This window comes from Ostrea edulis, chromosome 6, assembly GCF_947568905.1.
Source record: "Ostrea edulis chromosome 6, xbOstEdul1.1, whole genome shotgun sequence".
In the NCBI taxonomy this organism is placed as follows: domain Eukaryota; kingdom Metazoa; phylum Mollusca; class Bivalvia; order Ostreida; family Ostreidae; genus Ostrea; species Ostrea edulis.
Window position 1 is genome coordinate 21,202,214 of NC_079169.1, and position 14,084 is coordinate 21,216,297.

Here is a 14,084-nt window from a genome sequence, read left to right on the forward strand (position 1 = left end):
AAATATTCAGGAGGGACATTAAACAATATACAATTAATCAATCAATCATAATATTATATAAGATTCACAGGAAATCCATGAAAAATTATTTAGATATGATAATCATACGGTGTGTGTATTTCATACCTCTGATACCTAAAACTTGAATGCCTCCTCATTGTATACATGTACTTCCATTGAATTTTTTAGGTCACCTTAGTAAACTCAGGTGACCTACTGCAATCGGTTGTCGTCCGTCGTTGTGCGTCATCCGTTGTGAGTTAACAATTGAACATTTTAACTTCTTCTTGATAACTACCAGTCCAATTCTTTTCAAATTTGGTATGAAGTACTTTTGGGACAAGGGGGACATAAATTGTAAATTTCAGGTCTCAGCACCCCTGGGGCCTTAGGGGTGGGGCAAAAACTGACCAAAATTGACCAATTTTCAAAAATCTTCTTCTCAAGAACCGCACATGTTTAAGGAAAACTAAATGCATGGTGATGGAGAGCAGGAAGGGCTCTACCAAAATTGTAAATTTCATGATCCCTGGGGTAGGGGTTCAGAAACCCAGGGCAAGGCCAAACTTGGTATATAGTGTTCATGTGTAAGACACTTAAATAACATCTTCTTTAGTGCTGTTCATACTATATTAAAACTAAATAGATATTTAGAAAGAGCAGATAGTCCTGTACCAAAATTGTAACTTTGATGATCCCAGGGTAGGGGTTTTAGTATCAGTGTGGGACCAAAATGGTCAGTTATTAAATGTGTGAACAACAGACATTTTTAACTTCTTCTTGATAACTATCATTCCAATTCTTTTCAGATTTGGTATGAAGCATCTTTGGAACAAGTTGAACATAAATTGTAAATTTCAGGATTCCTGCACCCCTGGGGCCTTAGGGGCGGGGCAGAAACTGTCCAAAATTGACCAATTTTCAAAAATCTTCTTCTCAAGAACCACACAAGAAAAACTAAATTCATGGTGATGGAGAGCAGGAAAGGCTCTACCAAAATTGTAAATTTCATGATCCCCGGAGTAGGGGTTCTGACCCCAGGGCGGGGCCAAACTTGTTATATATTGTTTATGAGTAAAACACTTAAATTACATCTTCTTTAGTGCTGTTGATGCTAAATTGAAACGAAATGGGCAGAACAGGTAGTCTTTTACCAATATTGTAAAGTTGATGATCCCCAGAGTAAGCGTTCAGACCCCAGGGTGGGGCCAAACTTAGTATATAGTATTTATGTTTAAGTTTGCTGATACTGTATAAAATCTAAATGCATACTTAAGAATAGCAGAAAAGGATGTACAAAAACTGGTGAATTTCAATCAAAAGCCAGGGTAACCGTTATGACTTAAGGATGAGTCCAAATTAGTCATATGTTTAGATGTTTTAATGTTAATACACCTATTATGTAAAGCCTTTCATCAGTGTATGCACTTTTGAAGGCCATCAGTGTATGCACTTTTGAAGGCAGTGAAGTTTTAAGAACACATCTTGTTTGATACTGTTGCCAAACATTAGAATTTAGATATTCAGAACAGGAAATTTTTTTCTAGATTTCATAGCCTATGGAAGTAGTGATACTTTTTCACTAGTATTCAGGTAACCAATAAGGCCTGTGGGCCTCTTGTTTAGGATTTTTATGCGCCCCCCCCCCCCCCCCCCCACTTCAAAGAAGAGGGGCATATTGCTTTGCACCTGTCGATCAGTATGTCAGTCGGTCGGTAGACCACATGTTGTCTGCTCAATATCTTGAGAACCATTCACTTTATCGTAATGATATTTCATTTGTGGGTTGGTTATGAGTAGAAGAGGACCCCTATTGTTTTTCAGGTCAAAAGGTCAAGAGTCAATCTACTCTGGACATAGGAATATACTGTCTGCTCAATATCTTGAGAACTCTTCGCTTGACAGACATCAAACACTGATACACTGGTACATCTTCAGGAGAAGATGACCCCTATTGATTTTGATTTCACATGGTCAAGAGTCAAACTGGACATAGGAATATACTGTCAGTTCAATATCTTGAGAACCCTTTGCTTGACAGACATCAAACTTGTTACACAGGTACATCTTCAGAAGATGATCCCTAATGATTTTAAGGTCACATGGTCAAGAGTCAAACTGGACATTGGAATATACTGTCTGCTCAATATCTTGAGAACCCGTTGCTTGACATCGTCGGATACCCATGGCTGATCTCGTCTTTTACTCATCACTGATGAGTAAAAGACGAGATCAGCCATGGGTATCCGACGATGAAGAAGATATTGTCTGCTCAATATTTTGAATTGATGATACTATCAATTAAATGATGTGTGTGTATAACCCTTTTCAATTTTGCACCATGGGGGTCATATGTGTTTTACAAACATCTCGTTTTAATTTCCAGTGGAGAAGATGGGGAGTTGTACAGACACACAGAAAACAATACTGGAGGCTGCCAGAAATGTCAGGTAAACATAAGAACAATTTATTTTGAGCTGCGCACCGAAGATGTGGGCACCCTATAGTATCAACATTTTCTCCATCTATCTGTCCATCACACTTTTACTTGATGCAGTATATTAAATAGTTTTAGAGACACAGGTATATTTTGGATATGAGTACCTGATGGCTAGATAGAGACACCTTTACATTTTGAGGTAAGCTGATCCAATTACTAGGTAAACATTACACAGAATAGCAAAAATCCCGACGATCAGCATTTGGTTGTGCCTAGTTGTCTCTGTCAGTTTTCTAGTTATAGTTTTTATAGATATAAGTATGTCACTGTATTTTGAAGCAGGGAAGAAAAGTAGATGACATTTTAGTACAAAAGTAATTTAACAGAGCAGCATTTTGATGATTTACATTGGATTCTCTTGTTGAGATAGATTTTGTAACATAGTTTTGCTGCTTTTTGTTTTATTATATACCCATCAATGTATTGTTCTTTGATACTGTGGATTTCACAGCGTGTGCTCCGGTTTTCCGGATCACACACTGTGGTTTTCTGATTCCGTATTAGTATCCTCTGAAACTGATGCCGTCACAATGACCTCACAATGCATCAACGCAACGTTTCGTGTGGAAAATAATGACCGCGTCACAAACAAAACAGCGTACACAAAACATTATTTCACTGTATGTCTGTATTTTTGATAATTTGGATTGCATTTAGTATTTTAGAAATGTTGATTTAAAATGCAAAAGGGGTTATATAATAAATTTATCATTACTACAGTAACTCGATCCGAAGAATTGGATCACGTCTCGTTGACAGGCGGGGATCATCAGATCAAACTCGACGCTTTGCGTCTCGTGTGATCTGATGATCCGCACCTGTCAACTCAACGTGATCCGACTCTTCGGATCAAGTTACTGTAGTAATAATATATATTTATCAGCGACACATATCATATTTTTGCTACTTTCTGGTTTATCAGCAACACATATTATATTTTTGCTATTTTCTGGTTTATCAGCAACACATAACATAATTTTTCTACTTTCTGGTTTATCAGCGATACATATCATATTTTTCTCAGCAACTGCATACTGCACGTATGTCATGTAAAAGATTTTTACATCCCGAGGTGAAGGTCAATGGAACAATAATTGTAGGATGTTAAGATAAAAAATGTGAGATTTTGAATATGTCTTACATGTATAGATGATAACATTAGGGTTTTTTGTCCCTTTAGGAGAGCTCGTTATTCCCAAAGAAGAATAAATCAAGGATTTTACAGTCCCTCTAAGTTCACCATATTAAAGTTTGATCATATCCTCCTTTTATGTATTTTCAGATCGACGAGTGATTGGCCGATAAGAACCGAGTCCATTTCTCTTGCGTATGATGACCCAGGTTCTCCTACCATGCTAGGACACCCACAGAACAAAGCAAAGGATTTGTCCGTTAAAATCACTTTTTCCAAGAAGCAGACGGTCAAATCAGATGAAGAAGGTAATTTTAAGATGGTTATTTGAATTTTTAGTTTCTGGTTTCATTAAGTTACAATTAATGATGATTTACATAAGTACATTTGATTTTACATTTAAACATTCATATTAACTAAACTTGCTAATCATGTAGTTTTAGTTGTTTCTTCTGAGTAAAACTCAGGTGACCTATTGCAATTGGTCTACGTCCATCATTGTGCGACGTGCATTAACAATTGAACATATTTGACCTTGTCTTGAAAACTACCATTCCAATTCTTTTCAAATGGTATGAAGCATCTTTGGGACAAAGGGGACATAAATTGTAAATTTGATGATCCCAGGGATAGAGGTTATGGTATCAGCTAGGGTGGAGCCAAAATGGTACTTATTAAACTTGACTACAAATTCATCAATTATCATTTGCCATTGTAGACGGGTATGGCCTTTGATATTAACAATCATCTAAGGATGCTTTTTGCCAAGTTTGTTCCCTATACATTCGCAGGTAAAACTTTGATCCCCTATTGTGGCCCCTTCCTAACCCCTGGGGTCATGATTTTTACAAACTTGAATCTCCACTTTGTCAGGAAGCTTTCATGTAAATTTCAGCTTTTCTGGCCCATAGGTTCTTGAGAGGAAGATTATTAAATGTGTAAACAATAGAACATTTTTAACTTCTTGATAACTCCATTCCAATTATTTTCAAATCTTTGGGACAAGGGGGGCATAAATTAAAAATTTAGAGACTCCTGCACCAGTGGAGCCTATTGGCGGGGCAAAAACTGCCAAAAATTGACCAATTTTCAAAAACCTTCTCTACGACTACATATCTTTAAGAAAAACTAAATGCATAGTGATATAGAGCAGGAAGGACTCTACCAAAATTATAAATTTCATGATCCCTGGGTAGAGGTTCTGACTCCGGGACGGAGTCCAACTTGGTATATATAGTGTATTTGTGCAAAACATGTACATGATATTTGCTTTAATGCTGTTGATACTAAATTGAAACTAAATGGATATTTAGAAGGAGTAGGTAGTCCTTTACCAAAATTGTAAATTTCATGATTCTAGGGAGTAAGGGTTTGGTTTCAGGTAGGAGCCAAAATTATCATAGTGATTATTGCCTTTATCATTTGAAGGACTTCTTTTAGTTTACTGATACGGTATAAAAACTAAATGCTTATTTAGGAAAAGCAGAAAAGAGTATACAAAAAATGGTGAATTTCACAATCCAGGGTTTTCACTTTAAGGTGACTGGGTCCAAATTTGTGATATCTTTTAATGATAATACATATATTATATTATGTAAAGTACTTCATCAATATATGCACTTTTGAGGGCATTGAAGTTTTAAGAACACATCTTGGTTTTATACTGTTGCTAATTATTAAAATTCAGTTTAAATATTTTCAGAACAGGAAATTGTTTTTAGATTTCATAGCCCTTGGGACTAGTGATACTTTTAACTAGAACTCAGGTGACTGATAAGGCCTGTGGGCCTCATGTTTATTACATCCAGTCACTTCCTAGGTGTGAATAATTATCTGATTGGCAATGTAGACTTGAATACTTTTGCCTACATGTAGATACTAAGCTGTTAAGTGTTGACGAGAAAATGTTCTGGTTTGATTAATACTGGCATTCTACACATTAAATAGCCATAATGGTGTCTCATACTTCAGTTCTCAATACAAAAAGTAACTGAAATCATTAAAGCAAAAGAAAATCATGTTTTGTGCAGTACAGAGATTAACTGAAAAGAATCATCTTGTTGTTTCGTCAATCAATAATATAATGGGCTTTATGTGTGAGTCATGATTTTTTATTCTCGGAAATTAAATTGGAATTGTGCAGCATTAGAATCTTACTTCAGAGAATTAAAATAAGCTACTTTAAATGATGTGGCTCCCTGGATATAGCAACTGGTGCAAAACGTATATGAAAAATGTGATCATTTTAAAATGCAGTATTCATTGTGAACGAAAAACAAAAACATTAAAGTTAAATTACATTACAATGATATCTAAAAATGTCTGTTAACTACTCCGGGTCATTATTCAATTTACAATTTGCAGCATGACTTATTTTGTGATGCAATTAACCAGATATTTGGCAGATTTGTTTGATATACATGTATTCTTGATTAAATTTTCACAAATTAGTCTCTTTCTTTTAAGGAATTAAAGGAAATGTCTTATAATTTCTGAACTTCCTTCATAATACAGAATATGATAAATTATACACCAACAATTATTTTAAAGAATTTGTTTGGAAATATCATACCACACATGTAACAAGTTTTTCTACCATTTATGAACTGGGTCCAGGTTTCAAAAAAGAAGTGAAATAATATAATATTATTCAGAGGTTACTTCTTTAAATTGGTCACTTTGTGATATTTCTTAGGGCGACTGTTCGTACAGATTTGCCTGTAGTACATTTTGTATGTGAATTTCGACATGTGAGAATTTGTTTTTTTCTCTCTCAAAGAACCTGATAGTGCACATGCAAGTTTAATGAATTTGGATGAAATTTCACAACAACCAACCAAATATGATAGAAAGTGGCCAACAGGATTTGTGACCCAGTACAAGTACCTAACAGTTCGAAGTTTCCAGCTCGCTAAATCTCGAACCATAGACCCTACCAAACTTGTGGAACAAGTGGTGATCTGTTTTTTGTTTGGTCTGATCTGGTTCCAACTGCCCCGTACCGAGGAGACCGTGAGGGACAGAATGGGGGCTGTAAGTGTACTTAATACTATATCAGTGAAAGTCAGCTTTAGAGCCTGTCATATTGTGTGGTTAAGTGTAATGTAGTGTCTATAATTGGGTAATTTTTTAAGATATTTAACTGTTTATATTTTACATAACTTATGAAACTTTGCAGGTCTTTTTCATCGCCATTCATTGGGGATTTCTGCCGTTGTTTGATGCAGTGGCAGCATGTGAGTAGAGACTTTCTGAGTGACAGTTCACTGTCAACTTCAGTGCACGTATTTCACACCATAATGTAAATTACGTAATATCAATAAGTGATAGAATCATAACAATTTAATTTACAAGTTGAGTTTATACATGTATATATGTTTTGACACTGACAGTTCCAATGGAGAGAGTTGTTATCAACAAAGAGAGGGCGGCGGGCTGGTACAGACTGTCCGCTTACTACTGCGCCAAAATGACCAGCGAGCTCCCACTGACTCTGCTACAGCCAATGTTCTTTGTAGTAGTCACTTACTGGGCCATTGGTCTGAATGGAATTGCAGCATTCTTTGCCACCATTGGGACAATTTTCATAGACAGCATTGCAGGACAGGTATGGGACTAACATAGGAATGGATGAAAAATATATGTTATTCATTGGCACTGAATCATCAGGATGAAAGAACTTAATTCACTGAAATAGAAAGGAATCTAAACCATGACCAGGAATAATATTTAGATGCAGTTTTACATCAACTCCATCAGTATAAAGGTATTTGTGGGTAGGAGGTCAGGTTTTGAAGCTAGGCCAGATCTTTATATAAAAAATATGAAATGAGTGTTCCTTTGAATTTTTTCAGTTTTTGATGAGACCTTGAATTAAATTCTTAAGGTCATGTACATGGTTGATGGCACAAGTACTGTAGTTGCTGCAAGAAGAAAGAAACCCCCACACCATGATTTCATGTCTTTATATGAATAGAATGTATTCCATTTTTGTTTCCAGTTGACAATAAAAGCAAACAATTTGTTGTTTTAACAACCACAGCAGTGATATTATTTGAAATTTTTCTTTGCTTTTGTAGAGTATAGGTCTCTTCCTTGGCATTGTGAACACAGAGATGAGACAGGCCATCACAGTCACAATTCTGATAGAAATGATCATGATGTTACTGGGTATCCTCTCTCTCTCTCTCTCTCTTTCTTTCTCTCTCATCTTTCTCTCATCTCTCTCTCAGTGTTATTCACAAGATATCCAGAGTGTAGGGAGGCCTCAGTTTTAACTTTTTATCAGCTGTATACAGACATCAGTTATAACTTTTTATCAGCTGTATACAGACATCAGTTATAACTTTTTATCAGTTATAACTTTTTATCAGCTGTATACAGACATCAGTTATAACTTTTTATCAGCTGTATACAGACATCAGTTATAACTTTTTATCAGCTGTATACAGACATCAGTTATAACTTTTTATCAGCTATATACAGACATCAGTTATAACTTTTTATCGGCTGTATTATACAGACATCAGTTATAACTTTTTATCGGCTGTATTATACATACATCAGTTATAACTTTTTATCAGCTGTATACAGACATCAGTTTTAACTTTTTATCAGCTGTATACAGACATCAGTTATAACTTTTTATCAGCTGTATACAGACATCAGTTTTAACTTTTTATCAGCTGTATACAGACATGTTTTAATTTTTTATCAGCTGTATACAGACATGTTTTAATTTTTTATCAGCTGGACTATTTACAAGGAACCTGCCTCTCTGGTTAGATTGGATGAAGTATCTCTCCATCATATACTACTCCTTTAACAGCCTGATGTATTTGGAATTTAAGGATGCCCCTCCCTTAGAGTAAGTACAAATGTTTAGTATGTATCCTGCTTTAAAACTAGTTAAAACCAGCCTTTCTTGTCCGTTTTTATACGCCCGTCTTTAGACGAGACTTATTATGCTACAGCGATGTCTGTATGTCCGTCCGTTCGGGGTTTTCTCTTTATAATTTCATTTCCCTTTCACATATCATGCTGAAACTTGCTGTGTAGCTTCTTTGTGGGTCACTCTGGATCATACTGCAATTTTGATCCATTTCGACCTTTTTTCCAGGAGTTTTGCCCCTTTATTTGGAAATTATTATTATATGGAGGGTACATAATTTGTCCGCCCTACTCCTCCCACAGTTTTCAAGTGAGAGCCTTCTTATTTTGTGGAGTGTTTGTATGGGTATTGAAGATGTGCATGTGGGATGGATTTTGATTTTCTACAATTTTTGAGAAAATTACATGTTGTTGAACTTAGTCTATTTAGAAATTAATATTCTATGAAGGGTACATAATATGTCTGCCCAACTCTTCCCAGTTTTCAAGTGAGGACCATCTTATTTTGTGGAGTGTTTGCATAGGTACTGAAGATGTGCATCTGGTGAAGGATTTTGATGTTCTTCCATTTTTGAAAAAATTACAGGTTGTTGAACTTAGTCCATTTTGAGGAAATCTCAATTTTTAAGCTAAGACCCTTTGTTCATATGAAAGATTGTCACAGCCTCATGATGGCTGATACTACCTGAAGCAAAGTTATACAAATTATAGCACAAGAAAAACACCCTATGTAAGCATTTCACGGACGTATTATGTATACCGTTTGCGGTACTCTTGTTACAAAATATGTACATGTGATGAGTTTTTTTGCTTGTTTTGCTGTCGTCAGGGATTGCTAAGGTTACAGTTCGTGCTCCTTGATTGTGATAATTATATATATTTTTTAATGAGGTCAATTCCTGTTGTTTACAGCCCTATATTTTGAGGGGATATGAACTTTTCAATTAATTATTGTCATGAACCTACAATAGAGAGGTATTAATAGCCACAGCTAGAATAATTCCATAGCTCAGTAAGGGACTGTAAAAATCCTAAGTTATGTAGTAATTATTGATTGGGCTGTAAATTCTGTTGGTAAATATTAAAACTTCATTTGGCACTGCAAATTCCATAGCATTCAGTATACCTGTTTACATTCTTCAAATTCAATTGTGTAATTGAAAGTTTTAATTTACCAAAGTACTCACGTCTCTCTACAGCTGTCACAAGGTTGGAAACGGATCTGCCTATCCTATCTGTTACCTTGACAACACCACACAGATCCCCTCTCACCAGGTCCTGGAGCACTATCAGATAACATGGGAGTTCTGGCAATATCTGTTGCCATTGATTGGGATTATTGTTCTCTTCCGCACTCTTGGGTATATCTGGCTCCGGTTTGTACAGAAAACACATTAGAGGAAGATGGTTGTAACAAAATTATATTTAAAGTGCAATATGTTGTATACTTTTTGTACAGCAACTTTATACAAAAGATAATTAGGTTAATTAGTATATTAGTTTTAATGAAGATAAACATTCCAACTGCATAATATACATTGTACAGTAGATCTGAAAATATTGATGGGGTTATGTTAAACTTACATGTATGCAAAAATGAAAGCATAATAAATGAAGAGGATATTAGATATAAAGTTCAGAAGTTTTGATGTTGTTTTTGTTCCTGAGAATTGTTTCTTTTGAAGTAGTATTATATGTATAAATTTAGGTGTAGTGAATTCATTTCTCTATATTTTTATAAATACTTTTATGAATTGAGCTTTGAAAATATTAATTATTTGTTGTTCTAAACTTTGATGTAACACTTTTAACTAATAGAATGGTGCTTTATCTAAACCAAAATTTTTACTGTGCCTTAACAATCTGAATGAAAGAGTAGATTTTTAAGTCACTTAACTATCTAGAACTTTCAGCTGAGAAAAAGCTTAAAAACGTACAAGTAATGTCAAGAGTTTTCTTCAAAATTTGTTTATTTCAAGTTGCATTCTCTTGCAAGAAGGGAATGGGTTCAAGTTTTGCGTGTATTTTACAATTTAGGATTTTACATGTCTTTACAGGTTTTTTTTAATTATCAAAAATGGTCTGCTACATTGTACATTGAGTACAGTACACCGTACAGTTTACAATCTTATAATGTCTGAATCAAAGTTCAGAAGACCGGTGAACAATTCTAAGCATGCATGGTTATGGAAATAGGATTTTTTCTTAAAATTTCAGCTTAAATGATTGAAATATAAATCAGTTTTATGTTGGTAAGCTTAGAAATGCAACAGTTGAATGTATGTGTTGCATAATTTTAAACTAAGACGATTAGAATTGAATTTGAATGTGGATGTTTTTCCCTGATAGGATTTGTTGAGAACTACAATATTGAAGTATACTTGTTATTCTAGATATTCATATCATATACTATATTCTAGTATCTATTTTTAACTGTATTCAGATGTGTTCTGATGAATGGTGGATGTAGTTTTTGTATGGAGGTTTAGATTATTTTTGATATGGCTTTCATATTTCCATCTTTGATATTAACTCATGCTCTATTTTAATATTTACTTCTTTGCTTGTTTGTTTGAATCTCAGTAGAAGGATTTGTTATCCACTGAATTTTTAAATGAACAGATAGTAAAGAGAAGTACATGTGTACTCTTACAGTATTCCAGGGAGTCTATTTCTCAGACAATCCAGATTGTTCATACAGGTCCAACATGTAGCTACAGACCTGTTACTCGCTGCTTTATTAAATATACTGCAGTTCTGAACATATCATGTAGATACATGTATTCAACAATTTACATTTACTCACCAGTGAACTTTGCTACAGGTCTCCAGCTAATTTTGTTAAGTGAAACATCCCAAACTAATGGTTAATGCTGTTGAGCTACAGGTCTTGCATGATTGGCAATGCTGTTGAGCTACAGGTCTCTACAGACCCAGAAGCATGGTACTATTCCTCCAAAGCGTTTCTTTCCATGCAAACCGTTCATTGTTTCAAGCAAACTGTTCAGCATTCCATGCAAGTGGTGTAGTAGCACGTTTCATGGCCTATAGCTAAAGAGTAATGCTGTTGAAACTACAAGTCTCCTATCAACAGGTATAATGCTAAGTAAAGAAATGCATTTCGTTCATAGTTTCTAATTTCATCTGAATACATTTGAAAGTTTGAAAGTATTTTTGAGATGTCTTGTTGGATCGACCATATAAGAAAACAAGCTCAAGAGCACATTAGTAGTTTGTTTATACAGTATGTTTAATCAGGATTATGAATGAATTTATATGTCTCTCCCACTTACTTTGTTGGTAGATGGATGAACTAGACATTAGATTATCTCAGTAACTACATTTTGTTTTGTTTTTTTTTGATACTCGAGATTTTTGTTCATTTAGGGTTTTGAGCCGAAACGGTGTTATTTTACCATAAATTTGCTTTAGAGATATTTTTGTCCAGTTTTTTAAGGTTTTTTATTAAAAAAAAGATACATGAATATTTTAATTCATAAATATTGTTTATTTAAAAATGTTATAAAATATGTTTTATGTGTATAAATGGTTGAATAAAAATGTGAAGGCTGATAAAAATCATGTTTTAATTCCATGGACCCAGACTTCTCACTTCTGCGGTACAACAAAACGTGTATGGATATCTTGGAATTTGCTTGGGTTAATTATCAGACGCAGGTGTGCACAGACCGTCAGGGATTTTTCTCATATTATTGGAAAGGAATTGCAGGAAAAACATAGCTCTTTATTCATTGGATGCATTTGAGATAGTTACACCAAACTCTTACAGATCGGGGTTTTGTCTGATTATTTATTCAATTTAAAGAATTAGGACCATTGTTGTACAAAATTCATACCAACACATTTCATTATGGAAAATATGATATGTAATGTTTTAATCTATTGCAATACATTTGATGTCTGTCAAGCAAAGGGTTCTCAAAATAGCGAGTAGTGAGAAAATATCTCCGTGTTCAGAGTAGATTAACCTTTGACCTTTTGGCTTAAAATCAATAAGGATCACCTTATTGGGATGCTCCACAGTACCAGGCTTGATGACTGTCAAGCAAAGGGTTCTCAATATATTGAGCGGACAATATACAAGTTCAGTTTTACCCTTGACCTTGTGACCTCAAAATCAATTGCAGTACAGCCAACGCGGATCCCTTATTTACCGCGTCACCGCGACGGAAAGTTAATCCTTTCCGCATTACACCGTCGCGGTTTTTCATAGCGGGCTTCGCGGGACCACGTTTAACAGCGGGAGAGTAAACTACCTGTATTTGCACAGTTGATAACAGGTCTGAATACTGTATCTTGTCTCCACTGACAGTTACTTCAAATGGATAGAATACATTGAAAAGTACAATTTAAATCTTATGCATGTATGTTTGTGAATTAAAATTTTCGCAGTATTTCAGAACGAATATATACGTGCATTATCCTATAATCGACAATGTAAAACATAATTTACTTGAAAGATTTTGGTTTCGTATTGTCAGTGATGATCACGGGAAAGTTAATCGGTATTTACAAACATCGTTTTAATAGAAATTAATTTGAAACTAGAGTTTAGAAAATATTAGATAACATGTCGAAGAGATCTATACCTTGACAGTTTTGTCTTTCCTGTCAGATCATGGCTTACAGTGTAGTTTTCTAGTCAGCTGCGATGTAGGTTCATTTACTTTTTAGGGGGAACTACATGTAGGTATCAAATTTGAAGCAAATGGTTCACAAGATATTGATCGGACGATATCTCCCTATTTCCCCGAGTGGATTGACCTTGACCTTAAAATCAACAGGGTTCTCTACTCTTTAGGGGAAGCCAGTATACGAAGAGAAAAGGGTTCTCGAGATACTGATGAAACAATACATATTGACCGCCGACAAGTACAAACCAATATGCTCCCTCTTTTTCGGGGGGTGGGGGTAAAAAATTTATGAAGAAAGTCAAAATCCTTGCCACTTGCACGTCTTCATTACCCATACAACCACTATAAGTTCCTCGCTTGGAAACTTTGAGGAGTTAGACGGACAAATGTATTCTTAATGTAATATTAAATTTCAAACAAAGTGGTAAAACTCCTGCAAGGGACGTCGAAACAGTCCAAAATTACAACATGATCTAGAGTGACCCAGAGAGAAGCTGCACAGCTGTGTCGGCTTAATGTGTGACAGAGAAATTAAAACAGAAAACCCTGAACATCGCTATAAAGACGGGTGTATAAAAAACTATATACATACATGTACTTAGCAGGTATGTTCTTATTCGCCCTACTCAAACGAACATGGCTTTATAGGATAAACACAAACACGTTTATTAAGATATGGATCGCTCTGAAATCGCAGTTTGCTTGTTGCAAAACATTGATCATATATTTATTTTTCACAGTACTCCAGTAACACCCGTTCATTTCACTCAGAATATTATTCAATTTACCAAATTTCCAAGAAATTGCTATAGAGATAAATAGCAATTTGCATTTGTTATATGTTGCCTGGCTATAAATAGAAATGTTGTTACTATTCAAAATTACTTCTAATGAAAACAATTGGACC

The 14,084-nt window shown here is 34.9% G+C and overlaps 1 protein-coding gene across 1 annotated transcript in view; it reads left to right on the plus strand.

Moving 5' to 3' along the window:
• The window catches only part of LOC125683024 (uncharacterized), a 31,062-nt gene extending 18,961 nt beyond the window's left edge, over positions 1–12,101 (plus strand). Inside the window, exons 8-15 of the mRNA XM_048923711.2 lie at positions 2,387–2,450; positions 3,783–3,940; positions 6,412–6,665; positions 6,811–6,868; positions 7,025–7,239; positions 7,712–7,802; positions 8,382–8,499; positions 9,722–12,101. Of these exons, the coding sequence (XP_048779668.2) occupies positions 2,387–2,450; positions 3,783–3,940; positions 6,412–6,665; positions 6,811–6,868; positions 7,025–7,239; positions 7,712–7,802; positions 8,382–8,499; positions 9,722–9,920 (1,157 nt within the window). The 3' untranslated portion in view covers positions 9,921–12,101. The remainder of the gene's footprint in view (positions 1–2,386; positions 2,451–3,782; positions 3,941–6,411; positions 6,666–6,810; positions 6,869–7,024; positions 7,240–7,711; positions 7,803–8,381; positions 8,500–9,721) is intronic.
• The last annotated feature ends 1,983 nt before the right edge of the window (positions 12,102–14,084 follow it).